At 41.9% G+C, this 14969-nt stretch overlaps 1 protein-coding gene across 1 annotated transcript in view; it reads left to right on the forward strand.

The window, feature by feature from the left end:
* Positions 1-14969, forward strand: part of Poln (DNA polymerase nu) — a 151520-nt gene that overhangs the window by 100194 nt on the left and 36357 nt on the right. Inside the window, exons 16-18 of the mRNA XM_075943934.1 lie at positions 7208-7265; positions 8152-8229; positions 9068-9182. Of these exons, the coding sequence (XP_075800049.1) occupies positions 7208-7265; positions 8152-8229; positions 9068-9182 (251 nt within the window). The remainder of the gene's footprint in view (positions 1-7207; positions 7266-8151; positions 8230-9067; positions 9183-14969) is intronic.

Below are 14969 nucleotides of genomic sequence, written 5' to 3' on the forward strand. Positions count from 1 at the left end.
CCACTTCTGTCTGCACCCTGGAAGGGAGCTGTGACTAGTACAGTCTAAGGCTGGCCCCAAAAGAAAAGCACAGCTGGGTTTCAGAACACAGCAGTTTCGCCAAGGTTAAATACAGGGTCAGGATAGCAGACAGGGACAGCAGGTACTGTGGCCGTGAGCTCACAGGCTGTAATCCTGTGTAGGCACTTTACCTATAGAAGCAGACAATGCAGGGAGCCCAGGCAGAAAGCAACAAAGCTAGCAAGATGAGGGTAGTCCCAAGCTGATAGCATGGGACCTTCCTACTAGAGCAGTGGAGTTATATGAGTTCTCCCACCACCGGCCATCACTGATACCACTTTAGGAAGGAAGAGCACAAGTAGAGGGAGCATGGTGGTGTGAAACTACTGAGTGTATGCTCTTCCTCAAGCCCCTAATCTGAATTTAAAGTGCGGCTGATCTATGTGTTCACACACCTAAACTCAGGTTGATCTACACAGTTAAGGATATTTCTCAGCCTGCCTGTGCCAGATGCTTTAGGAAGGGCTCGCTTCAGGCAAAGACTAATCACAGGAGCAGGCCCAGCGACTCTGCCCATTCCTTGTAGTCACTGCCTGCATGGCCCTAGCAGATCTTGGAAGCAGTTGCTCAGTTCCTCTCCAGTATGAAGGGAAAATGTCTTTGTGCAGCTTCTGTTAAAGTCTGAGGAGGAGACTTCTGCAGCTACCCTCCACAAACAACTTTGTCTGCACCCTATTGGTAGACGCCTTTTACTGCATCTGTGTGGGAGGCATAGCCATACATAAGTTCAGGCGCTCATGCACACGTGCACCTGGAGTTCCTCATTCTTCCACCTTATTCTTTGAGGCAAGGTCTTTTACTCAATCTCACTGATAAGGCTAGTCAGTCTCCCTAGTTAGCTTGCTGTGGGGATCCCCTGCCTCAGCTTTCTGAGCTGAAATACAGAAAGGCCAACATGACCACCCAGCGTTTATGTGGGTTCTAATCATAGGAGTTCTAGGAATTCAGATTTCAGTTATGGCAAGTCCTTTTAGCCACTGAGCCATCTCCCCAATACTTGTAGCCAAAGTTAGTTTTTTAATTTTGTGGACTTTGTTCTCTCCTTCCGCCTTTCCATGGCTTCCAGTAATCAAGAATGGGTTGTCAGGCTTATGTAGCCACTGCTCTAGCTACTGAGCCATCTGGGTAGCCCACCTTGTAGCACAAATAATGAAAACCCAGAGGCAGATATTGGGGAATGTTTTTAATATTTTAAAAAAATTCTGGTGAAGGTGTAGAACAATAGAATTCTCATTTATTGCTGGTGACAATGAGAAATGCAGTTGCTTTTGAAGTTTGGCAATAAAGTCTGAAATTTAATTATAATGTGTTAATATTGGTTCATTAATTGAAGCAAACATTCACTTCATTTTAGTCAGTTTTCCATCACTGTGTAAAAATACCTGAGATAACTGATTTAAAGGAGGAAAGATTTATTTTAAATTTGATCACATTTCTTTGTAAGTATGTGCATGTACCAGAGCACACTGGTTCTCTCCCATCATGTAGCTCCAGGAATTGGAACTCAGATTATCAGACTTGGTGGTAAACACCTTTACTTGCTGAGTCAATGTATAAACCCAGTTCAGCAGTTCATACAAACCAGCTATCATCCAGCTATCAAACTCTATAAAGTTTATCAAATTTACTTGAAAATTTATGTCTATACAAAAATATGTGCATAGATACATATTGTAGTGATGAGGTGAGCAGGCCTGCTTTTCATCCTGCTCAGCTCCTGCACAGCTAGCTTTACACCCGAAATAACAACACTCAAATTGTATTCTTTTAAACACTGCCTGGCCCATTATATCTTTCCTCTTCTTGGCTAACTCTCATATCGTGCTTAACCCATTTCTAATAATCTGTGTAGCACCATGAGGTGGTGGCTTACCAGGAAAGATTCTAGCCTACGTCTGTCTCGGGTTGGAGAATCATGGCGACTGCCTCAATTCCCTTCTTCCCAGGATTCTGTTCTGTCTACTCCACCCAACTAATTTTCTGCCCTATCAAAAGGCCAAGGCAGTCTCTTTATTAACCAATGAAAGTAACACATAGACCCTCCTACATCAACATATGATGACAAATTTATTAATTATTGCTAAAACATGGAAATAGCCAAGATTTCCTTCAATGGATTAACAAACTGTGATTTATTCATACAGAGAAATATTTTTCAATGATAAAAATGAATAGTCTGTTAATCTACAAAAAGACATTAACAAGGGACTGGACCTCCTCAGTGGCTAAGAGCACTTGCTGGGCAAATGGAAGGAACTAGAAAAAAAACATACTGAGTGAGGTAACCTTGATCCCAAAAGACAAATATTATATGTACTCATTCATTAGTGGATTTTAGACATAAAGCAAAGAATAACCAGCCTACAGTCCACAACCCCAGAGGACCTAGACAACAAAGAAGACCCTAAGAGAGACATACATGGATTCACCTAGGAAGGAGAAAAAGTCAAGAACCTCCTGAGTAACTTTGGAGCATGGGGGTCGGGATGAGGGGGGAATGGAGAGGGGAGGAAGAAGAGGAGTGAGTGAAATGTATTGCTCAATTAAAAGCAATAAAAATATAAAATTTAAAAATGAGCACTTGCTGTTCTTGCAGAGGATCTAGGTTCAGTTCCCAGCACCCACATGGTGGCTCATACTATGCATCACTATGTGTAACTTGTGAATCTAGCAATCTCTTCTGACCTCTACTGACACAGATGGGCAAAACATTCATACAAATAGAATAAAATAAGAAATCATGAAAATTAAAAGAAAAAAACGAACAAATCAGCTGTGCTGGCAGTTGCCTGTAATCCTAGCATGTGGGAGGCAAAGTCAGAAAGATGGAGAGTTGAAGCCAACTTGGGCTCCCTATTGAGACCCTGACTAAGTAGAAAATACCTATTTATAGCGGTGATGGGTCATGTTGGTAGAGAGCTGATGAGATGTAGTGAGGACATGCTCTTTCTCCACAAGCCCTACTCCCAGAACAATTATGAAATTAACTGTAGGGACCCAGCATGAGTGTAGATAATACCATGTCATAGGTTGGAGGCCTAAGCAGAATAAAAGAGGGGAAGTGACAAAAGACAGCCAAGTGTTGGCATCCCCGTTTCTCAGCTTCTCGACCAACCATGCTGCAAACTGTTGAGATCCACCATGCTCTCGCCAACATGCCATGATGCAATGGGCCCTCTGAGACTGGGAGCCAAAATATAAGCTTTTTTTAAATCTGGTCTTTGGTCACAGTGGCACAGAGGCAACTGACACAATGTGATTTCCTTAACTGTGGACTCTGTTTAGCGACCTATCTTCCATGTGTATAGAACAGAAAAGAAGAAGAATGTCGTCAAGGAGAGGCAGAAGGTACCGCAGATTACAGAGTACTGAAACCCAGGCTTTCTTCCCAGTGCTGAAGGCACTGCTTTAGTTTATGTTCAGCTGAGTTCCCAGAAGCCCCTCCACACACATCTTGCTTGGAATGGTTAAAATGCACTATGTAAATTAAATATTTGGTGAATTTTCTACCATACTATTATTTGATATATTATAAAATCAAAATCTTCCTTTGTAATTCATCTGAGCACAATAAACTTAAATTTCCTACTTTCTCTGGCCTAATAGAAAACCCATATAAATAAATCCCTTTATTTTGGTAAAACAGCTGTCATTGGAACTACCCTGCTGTGTTCTGTGGGACATACTGTTAGAACCTGTGCACCTATTTGCTAATTGGGCCTGATACCGTGCTTTCCAGGAGCCGTCAGCTGTGTGTGTTAACTGCAGTCTGACTCTGATGGATGGGGCGCACAGGCCTATTTTGTACAGATTTAGACAGTGAAATTATTCAGAGTGAGTAAGCATTGTACATGCTATTTACCATGTTGGAAAAAAATCCCCCTTTCCTAGTTAGTTTAGAATTTCAGTGTATATTTGGCACATAGTCTGAATGGATGCTGCATTTTGCCGTTGCCCTTTTCCACTCTGTTATGATTTACTGTTTTAAAGCCCTTTATTCCATGAATACCACATATTAATAGTTTTGGACTTTTAAAAAAATTATGCTTTCCTAAGACAATTATCTCTTGGTCATGATATATAATCCTTTTTCTATATTACTGCGTTTGGTTTGTTAATGATTTGTTAAGAATTATTGTGCCTATGTTTAAGAATGCTGGTTAGCATTTTCTTTCTTCTGCTACCTGATTTAAGTAACCAAGGAGTCACTGATTGCATATGATAAGCTCCTCACTCTTCTGTTCTAGAAGTGCCTTTTAGTGCTGACTGCTTTTTTGTTTGTTTTGTGGGTTTGCTTTAGTAGTTTATATTTTGCATCTATATGATTTGCAAACAAAATTCCAATATAAGGTTTTCTTTACATTGCTTTAAATCTTAATTGAGTAATGCTTTTGTTTATTCTTTGAAAAAGTCATGCATGTATATAAAATATGTTATTCATATCCACGCCCCACTTCACCAATCCAGATTCTCCTAGACCCTCCCAACATGTCTTTTCCAATTTTATTTTTAAACAGTGAGTTCAATTAGTGATGCCCAGATGTTTATGGATACATGGTTATCTACTGTTGGGGGTGGCTGCTTGTTTGTTTCCAGTTGCCCAGAACTGAAATAATCACACAGAAACTATATTATTTAAATCACTGCTTGGCCAATCATTTAAGTGTAGCTCTTATATCTTTGGTTAACCCATTTTTATTAATCTGTGTATCACCACATGTCTGTGGCTTACTGGCAAGGTTTGACATATCTGTCCCCAATGGCGGCTACATGGCTTCTCCTGACTCTGCCTTCTTTCTCTCAGCTTTCAGTTTATTTTTCTTCACCTAGCTCTACTCTTCCCTGTGCAGGCCCAAGACAGCTTCTTTCTTCATTAACCAATAAAAACAACACATATACAAAAGGACGTCCCACACCAATCCACTGGAGCCTAAGTACCCTCCTAATGTCCACTTTCCACACAAAGAAAGAAGACTCTTCCCATCTCAGTAGCTCTTTAGCTGGAGGTGAGGCTTCAGTGGCCTCTCCCTGTCCACATTAGAAACTTTAACTGGGTTGATCCTATGCAGATGAGCACAGCTGTTGTGAGTTCATGTGTGTAAGGAAGATGAAACGCTTGCCCCATACCTCTTGTGCTTCTGCGAGACCTAAAAGGGTCACCTACAAGGTGGATTTCAGTGGTCAGCCTCTGGAGTATAATTCATCAGAGCTAATCAGTGGGTCAAGACCAGCTAGTACCCAGAAAATTCTACTACAGACAAAACAGCCTGTTGTTCACTTTACTGCCAAGCACAGAAAGGTGCAGTGACAGAAACTCTCATGGTCTGAACGGCGGACACAGGATGGAACTTGGCTGTTAGCACCACCATCATCATCTATCACTCCCTGGTAGAGGTGGAAAGCACAGGCACTCAAGAAAGCCCTGAGGGTGAGAGCGAGGCCCCACTGTTAGCCATATGCTAAAGCCAAGGCAGGTACCAAACACCAGAAGCAGGGGAGGGGCTGCAATTAACCTGAGAGCAGAACTTTCATTTCCAAGTATGGTGGGATCTAATCACATGGGAAGTCGAAAAATACGTCTCCTGAGTAAATTGGGAGTGTAGGGATCATGGGAGAGGGTAGAAGGAGAAGGAGAGGAGTGGAGAAAAATATATCTCAATAAAAACAACAATAAATAAATAAATGAAGTATGGCGGTTATTTTCTTTTCTTTTTTTTTTTTTAGGGAGCAGAAGATAGTTTTCTTTCTTTTTTTTTAAATTAATTTATTTATTAAAGATTTCTGTCTCTTCCCCGCCACCGCCTCCCATTTCCCTCCCCCTCCCCCAATTAAGTCCCCCCCCCCAGCCCGAAAAGCAATCAGGGTTCCCTGTCCTGTGGGAAGTCCAAGGAACCCCCACCTCCATCCAGGTCTAGTAAGTTGAGCATCCAAACTGCCTAGGCTCCCACAAAGCCAGTGCGTGCAGTAGGATCAGAAACCCATTGCCATTGTTCTTGAGTTGTCAGTAGTCCTCATTGTCCGCTATGTTCAGAGAGTCCGTTTTTTTCCCAGGATTTTCCAGACCCAGGCCAGCTGGCCTTGGTGAGTTCCCAATAGAACATCCCCATTGTCTCAGTGTGTGGGTGCAGCCCTCGCGGTCCCGAGTTCCATGCTCGTGCTCTCTCTCCTTCTGCTCCTGATTTGGACCTTGAGATTTCAGTCCGGTGCTCCAATTTGGGTCTCTGTCTCTGTCTCCTTTCATCGCTTGCTGAAGGTTAATATTCAGGAGGATGCCTATATGTTTTTCTTTGGGTTCTCCTTATTTAGCTTCTCTAGGGTCACTAATTATAAGCTCAATGTCCTTGGTTTATGGCTAGAAACCAAATATGAGTGAGTACATCCCATGTTCCTCTTTTTGGGTCTGGCTTACCTCACTCAGGATAGTGTTTTCTATTTCCATCCATTTGTATGCAAAATTCAAGAAGTCCTTGTTTTTTATTGCTGAGTAGTACTCTAATATGTATAAATTCTATACTTTCTTCATCCATTCTTCCATTGAAGGGCATCTAGGTTGTTTCCAGGTTTGTGCTTTTAGGTAGTTCAAAAGATGAAGCCTCGGGCCGGGTGGTGGTGGCGCATGCCTTTAATCCCAGCACTTGGGAGGCAGAGGCAGGCGGATCTCTGTGAGTTCGAGACCAGCCTGGTCTACAAGAGCTAGTTCCAGGACAGGCTCCAAAACCACAGAGAAACCCTGTCTCGAAAAAACCAAATAAACAAACAAACAAATAAATAAATAAATAAAAAGATGAAGCCTCGGGCCTTGTACATGATCATTAAATGCTACATTCCAGCTAAAAGAATGTTTTTAAATTAAAGTATAGCATACATATTTCCTAGAAATCTACCTTTAGCATATTACATGGACTTTTAAAATTAAGAAAGTTCATGATTTACGCCAGAATCAAGGCTGTTCTCACACTTGCTGACTGTAAGCAGTGGTGTCTCCATTGAAACTTTCACACTAGGCAGTTATATTATACGTTAACATGCTTAGGCATGGCATATTGGCAGTATATATTTAATAAAATATTATGTGTTTTAAATGCCCTTGAATGGAACAGATTAAGTTAAGTAGATATTTTAACTAAAGCTATTATCTTATTAACAGAACATCCAAGGTATCTCCAAGCACCCAATTCAGATTTCTATGCCTCGGAATTTTAAAGGTAACACATTACTTTCTATCTCACTGAACTCTTGGGGGCATTTCTTAAAGTCCAGAAGTGTCTGTATACTTTCTTACAATGTAACTGCTATACTTTCCTGAAGTGTTCCTCTCTATTTGCATGATTAGTGCAAGCCTACATTGAAAAAATAAAAAGCAGCTGAAGGATATAGTACCTCCCTTTTAGCAGTTTACACATTAAAATAGATGGTAATTATACCAGGGAAATATCTCCCTTCCCACCATCCTTCCCCCACCAACTTCCCAATAAAGAACAAACAAAAGTACACACAATAGCCTGGCTTTTAATAAAATCTCAAGTACTCTGGAGATGTTTATAAAAGCATATGAAGAACCTTTCTTTTGAGCTATCCCACTGTAATGCTTATGATCATATTTCTTAAAAAGGGAAAGTTCTAGTCTGGTAAAGGGTTCTAGGATGTCCCAATAACCCGTGACCATGTCAGTGCTGCCGCCGTGCTGTGGGCATTGATGAAGGAGGCACAATAATACCACCAAAGCCAAGAGCGCTCTTTCCAAACATACAGAGTCACCTTGAGCAAGAACAAAGGCAAACCACAGCCCCTGTGTCTCGGCTGCCCTTTTATGGGGTACCCAGTAGGAACCACATAGCTGCATGGCCTCTGCATAGAGCTTCCCATTAGTGAGGCTCTCTCTCTAGTGCTTGACTAGTGTGGTGTTGGGTGTAAATGTCTGACTTTTTCCTTTCTTTATCATAATTCTAGACAGAACAGATAATTTTGATAATAGAAAACTAAAAATCTAGACTTTTATTTGTATTTGACATTAAAATAATTTTGTATGAGGAATTGCTGCAAGTCATCTGACAGTGAATTTCATCACATGCTTTTGAAATGACAATTCAGGCAAAGAAGAGGAGACCGTCACCATCTCCCCAAGAGCCCTGTTTGTTTCCTCCAAAGGCCACACCTTCCTGGCAGCAGGTACATGCATAGGATGGTGGAGGGATATCACTCTCACTATAGCTCACTTTGTGCATTTTCATGCAGTCCAAATGCTTACCAACTAAATAATGCAAAGATGGATATAGAACTCATTCTTGCAAATAAATCCTAAAGCAAACTTTATATAAGGCAGAGATTTATTATACACATTAAATAATAACAGGCATTTGGCTTTCAGGGTTCCCTCATTTTTCTGGCATAACCCATTCAATCTGCTCCTTCCTCCATTGTCCTCCCCCTATTCCCTTCCCTTGCTAACTCAAGCAGCCCTGTTAGCCACTGTGCCCCTGTACTTCAAACCCCTACAGCCCTTCCTTTTTCCCTCTTTTGTCTTTGTTCATTGTGATTTTGCTGAGGACCAAAGCAATGGAACTGACCACCTTACCATGACACCAGTTTCTCTGCCAAACTATACCTTGGTCCAAATCTTCCATTTCTCTTCTTCTGACATATCAGATGACTTATCAGAATGTCTCCTAGAATGTAAGTTCCATGGAAGAAGGGGTCTCTGTCTACATTATTTATTAACACATCCCAGCGGGATCCTGTCACACAGGAGAGCTTCATAAAATTGTAATGGATGTGGTGAATGAATGAACTTTGTCCATCCTGGAGGCTTTGCTGACCTTGCAAGAGGAAGAGCAGGTCTGTAGAATTGCTGGCATAGAAAAGAGCCCATAGTCCAAAGGCTAAGGGAGCCTGACAGATGGGAAGAAATGTTTTGACCTTGAGCCTCATGGGGAGGCAGTCTGAGAGTGACTTGGGGTAAACCAATGATGGGGGTGAATCTAAATTAACTGAGAACTCTTCTTCACAGATTTTTCACAGATTGAATTGCGCATTCTTGCACATTTATCTGAGGATCCAGAGCTTTTGAAGTTATTCCAGGAATCTGAAAGAGATGATGTATTTTCTACCCTGACTTCACAGTGGTAAGATAACAAGGAACAGTATTATCAGGTCTGCAGGGATACTGATGTGATTTTAAAAGTCTAAAGTTATTCCAGAGCTATTTTCATGAAAAATAAGTTAAACTTTTCTCTAGTAGTTAATCGTTTGGAAAAGAAGAGTAGATGACTAGGGTGCCAAAGCTTCCTAATTATGAAATAACTGTGACTTGTCCCAGTAAAACAAGTGTAAGAGAATAAAAATAGTAAGTATGAGTCACAGGAGAAGCTCAGGTGCTGGATGTGTGATCTGTGGGACTCTTATTGGAAGGCCATTGTCCTCACTGTGCCTACCCTCACCCCTGTCATTCAGAGGACAGGAAAAATGGGCCTCAGGTGGCAGCCCCCAGCTCTGTGGGAATTCCAGTAGCCAGAGACTTCAGGTTTTGTTGAAGTGTGCCTCTCTGCCTTTAGAGACTACCTATTTTTCGGAATCACCATTCTTGGGCAGTAACTTTTCTTCCTCCCAGTAGCAGACCAGCTAGCTGCCAGACAGGTGAAAGCAGGTGCAGAGCTCTGGTTTCACATATCCTTCTGATCTGGAGTAGCAGGGTGTTCATGGAACCCACTGCAATCATCTGCTGCTCCTCACTTTCCAGGCAGAATAGTGCTGTCCAGTTAAAGGGATACCAACTGGCCCTGCTCCAATGAGGAAAAGCTAGAGACTGTAACTGGCGGCTCATTTAAATAGATATGTCAGTGCTAGCACAGAGTCAGGAAGAGAAGGAGTAGGGTAGCTGCTGCTAGGAAATGCCTGCCTCAGCTGTCACAGGTGCCAGCTTCTCAACTTATGCCTCTTCCATTAAACTGCTCCCTGTGACTTCCTCCTTTTTCCTCACCTTTATTTTACCTGTCAACTGCTTCTGTCAGGAGCCTTCCAGAAAGAGTGTCCCTGATCCACACACAAGGTCCTGCACTTGTCTCTAAGTACTCATTTCTGCTGTCAGTCTTCCCTGAGGCGTGTAACCATCATGGGGTCAGGACTGTTCCCCTCCAGGTTAGGCCCAGCTGCTATGGCCCACTTACTGGTCTTCTCTGGCTAGTCCTCAGCACACTGGTGTCCACTTCACTCAAGCCTCTTTACTTTGTACTCAGGAAGACCCTTCCCCAACAAAGCATGCCCTGCACTCATGGCTTCAAAAGTCTGTTTTGACAAATCAACCTGACTTTCCCCAGCCCGATGCACATACGCAACGCAGCACCATCTGTTTCCTGCTGCACCCTACTAAGCCCTGGGCCTTGCAGTGCATCTGCTCAATAAGTACGGGGTAGGTGGAGACTGATATTCTAGGCTATCCTATGAATTCACCAGAATACCAGGGCCACAGGTTCTTATTTGAGTAATAAAAGTCAGGAAATATTTTATGTAAGAGAGGTAGGATTGGGGTGAGAATATAGTACTACTATATGCTAAGCTGAACTTAAGAGTAAGTAACCGTGGAAACTGTTTTTGATGGGGACAACAGGGAAATAGATACAGATGGAATAACAGTGTGGTGGTTTGAGTAAGAATGACTCCGATAGTCTCATATATTTGAACCTGGCCAAGGTCCTCTCTCAGATGCTTCCCTCCTGAATCTTAATGCCACCAGATGCACATTTGATCCTCGCTGGCCTGCTCCCATGCTCACTGTCCAGCACTTCCCTGGCCTGTACCTGTCACACATGTGGTGATGTCATTCTCTTTTCTTCACCACACTGAGCTTCAAGGCCTAACTCTTCTTGACACTTTGTCCAGGTCCACAGGATATACATGAAGCATCACTTAGACTCTCTCACCTGAGCCCAACTCTGGTGGCTGTCCTCTTTGGGATGAGGGTGCCTTTGCCCTCTGCTCTGGTTGCTCTTTTAAGCCCTGAGTGATATCCACAGCCACTTCTCAATCTCATATCCTGAGCACTAGAGAAACCCATGCAATGAGAGTGATTGAGCCCATATGAATCTCTGTGTTCTTGACACCCAGGCATCAACCTCTCCAAAGACGTCTCACGTTCCACAGATGTCTGCTTGCCTCTATCTCAGAAGTGGATGTCCTCTGCCTAAGAGGCTAGAGCTCTGAAAAGCCACTCTGCTCATGTGCTGTGTTCTCTGGGTCCCCAAAGCTCTTTCCTCAGAGTATAAGGGCACTCAAAAAAAGCAACTTCATTCTCAAGAAGACAGTGTCTTAACCTCTGCAAACTACTAAAACTATCTAAACAATTATATTTATAACTTGAAAACTCCTGAAAAATAAACCTCCACGCCTAGATAGTTTTGTTGAGAATTTAACCAGGTCTAGAAAAGAGAACTGATATCAATTTTTACAAAACAGGAGTAGGTGAATCACCAATCCATTTGGTGAAATCAGTACGAAGAAAATTAAAACTAGAACAGAGTGCAAACTAATGTTCCTTATGAATTTAGTGGGATGTAGGCAAAAAATATTTCACAAAAATAATAGAAACTCAAATCCAACAATGTATAAAAAATTATATGCCATGTCCAAGAGAGATTTATCCTAGCAGTTAAACAGTATTTCAACTTCAAAAATATATCAGTGTAAATTGTCATAAAATCAAGCTGAAGAATGAAAATAATAGGACCATGTTAGTTGTTGTAAAGTAAATTCAGCATTCTTGACAAAAATCCCCAATAAGTTATAAATAGAGGGGAACAACCTCAATTGGGTAAAGAATTGTTTAATTCTTTTAAAAAGCTAAAAGGTATTTAGGGTTTTTTTGGTTTTGTTTTTTGTTTATTTGGGTTGGTTGGTTGGTTTTGGTTTTTCTATACAGGAGTTTCTCTGTGTAGTCCTGCCTGTCCTGGAATTCACTCTGTAGACCAGACTGGCCTCTAACTCAGAGATCTGCCTACCTCTGCCTCCTGAGTGCTGGGATTAAAAGTGTGTGCCACTACTGCCCAGTGCTAAGTGGTAGTTAGTGGGGAAAGATAGGATACTTTCTTTCCCCTGGAAGGAATAATAACTCATTAAAACTGCAAGAAAAGGTAAAGAAATAGCAGGTAGACTGGACAAGAAAAAAACAAAACTTTCCTAATTGCAGATAACATGATTGTTGTCCAAACAATATAACCCAAGCAGGTTTGTTTTTATTACTACAACTAATATTGAGTTCAGCAATGTCACAATACTCAAAATCAATACACAAAAATCAAATATCATTCCTTTAAAATGACAACAAACATGTAGAAGGTGAAACTAAAGCCCAACACCGTTTATGGCCTCTCTAGAGAGACGGCACACCCCCACGTGGAGCCGGATCACTTTCTATGCTGGTGGTATGCAGTATGGTGCTCTCTCCACACTCGGCCGTGCTGGTGAGATGCCATCCTCAGACAGGCAGTCAAAGGGAGAAGCAGTGCTCTGCCCTGTGCTGTGCTGCTACACTAGTGTAGTGATGAGGCGAGCAGGCCTGCTTTTCATCCTGCTCAGCTCCTGCACAGCTAGCTTTACACCCGAAATAACAACACTCAAATTGTATTCATTTAAACACTGCCTGGCCCATTATACCTAGCCTCTTATTGGCTAACTCTCACATCTTGATTAACCCATTTCTAATAATCTGTGTAACACCACGAGGTGGTGGATTACCGGGAAAGATTCAGCATGTCTGACCTGGCGGCTGGCTCCATGGCATCTGCCTCACTGCCTTCTTTCTCCCAGCATTCTGTTCTGTCTACTCCGCCTATCTAAGCTGCTGTCCTATCAAAAGCCAAGGCAGTTTCTTTATTAACCAATGAAAGTAACACATAGACAAATGACCCTCCTCCATCAAATTAGGGTGTGCAGGAGTTTAGCTGCACTAAGTTCATTTTCAGCTCAGTGGGCTTGCAAGATAAAACCCACTCATAAGTCAGGGAGTATCTCTTGTTAATTATTCAGTCAGCAAACATTTTATGAATACAATTAGGAAATGCTAAGGAAAGAATCAAAGATATAATAAATCAAGAAACATACTGTGTTTGTACTCAGTATACATATATCAGTTCTCCTAAATAGGTCCATATGTTTAGATATGATAGATGGATAGATAGATAGATAGATAGATAGATAGATAGATAGATAGATAGATAGATAGATAGATAGATAGATAGATATGAGAGGGAGAGAGGGAGAGAGCAATCCTTTTAAAGTCCGAGTAGTATGTTTATACACATAGAGGAGCTTATCTAATATGTATATGGAAAGCATGGGGGGAAATGCTAGACCAGCTACAATGGTCACTTTACCTGATGAAATTTAGTGTACAGTGATGAACAGATAGTGATGTTGTAGAGGGCTGGAGACACAGACCAGCAAAGCAGGAATGAGGCACAGAACAGTCCCTCACAGGCATGCTCAACTGATTTTTAGCAAAGGTTTAACATGAGACAGAAAATCTTCCTCTCCAGATTTGTGTCAAGCTTATCACACATAGAGCTGATGTGAAAAGTTCATGTCTGCATTGGATATTATGTGTCTTTTCTGTATTTTATTAGCTTGTAAGAGTTTAGTGAAGAATTTCCAAAATAAGAGGCTTTTAGAATTTGCATGATGTTTGCTTCCAGCCTCCACAGCAGTAGTAATGTGGCATTTGTGACTTATACTATAATTAGTTGCTGTGGAAATGATTTTTATGTTCCAAACAGAGGACCAGAATAGCACATGGTAAAAATGCAGATCAAACGTACTTAAGAATGCCGGCAGCTTATAAATGCTCTGTTGTTCCAAAAGCAACAAGCAAAAAAGCAAGTAATCAAAAATATGTAATAACATTTTTCAAAGAAGTAACAGTTTCCTAGGAAAACTTTGGAGGCTGAGTACATATAAAGACAGGGTTTAGAAGAAGTCATAGAGATCGCTGTGATCTGAGTACATATAAAGCCAGTGAAAGATAAGCCTTAAAAGGCCTGTGGACTAAAAATATAAATCAAAGGTATACTCCTGATGCTTACTACTAGTAAATGGGGAAAAACTGGGAGACACGACTCTGGAAACAGGACAGTAAAGAGTAAACTTCTACAGCTCTCCCACAAATCCTCAATTCCTTGTGGTGCCCAGAATATGTAAAAAGAAGACACATCTCTTAAGTTGTGAGTGTTTTTTGGGAATAGAGAAGACTGGAGTTAAAGGGAAGGAGCTGATAACATTTTTGAGAGCTGCACTTCCTATAAAAACACTAATGCTGGCCAAAATATTCTGTGATTATTTGAGACATAATCCTTGAGCTTCTAGTTGTCTATGGGCAAGAAGCAAACTGAGCTCTCCCACCCTACTCCATCCCTAGACATCCCATGTCTTCCTCTAGGGCCTAGCCTGCTGATGCCCACCAGTACCCGATACTTGTTTTTCTGCAACCTGCAAGATCTAGCCTGGGTCCCACATCCTGTGCTCCTGCCTAGTCCCACTACCTCCTCCTGCACCACAGTTAATTAATAGCTCGGCTTCCATCAAGACCTGTATTGACCCACAGGACCCTTTACACTGTCTGCACCACCCCATTCTATAACCAGACTTCTCATTTCCTCCTCCAGAATCTAGCCTGCTGAGTACCCCTGACCTCCTCATCCATGCCTTTTCCACAATCTGCCAGATTTAACCTGGGTCCCACAACCAGTGTAGCAGCCCAGTCTGGGCTTTTCTGCCTTCGCTGCAGAGGAGCTCTGACCTGGGGCAAGTATCCTGCCTACCTATCCCTGAGACCAAGGGATTTTCCCATGTCGTGTTCAACCTTTCCACACAGACTTTCAGTCCCCACACTCCCCAGGTCAGAACAGGAAGCACATCCTGTAAAC

Source organism: Microtus pennsylvanicus, chromosome 12, assembly GCF_037038515.1.
Source record: "Microtus pennsylvanicus isolate mMicPen1 chromosome 12, mMicPen1.hap1, whole genome shotgun sequence".
In the NCBI taxonomy this organism is placed as follows: Eukaryota; Metazoa; Chordata; class Mammalia; order Rodentia; family Cricetidae; genus Microtus; species Microtus pennsylvanicus.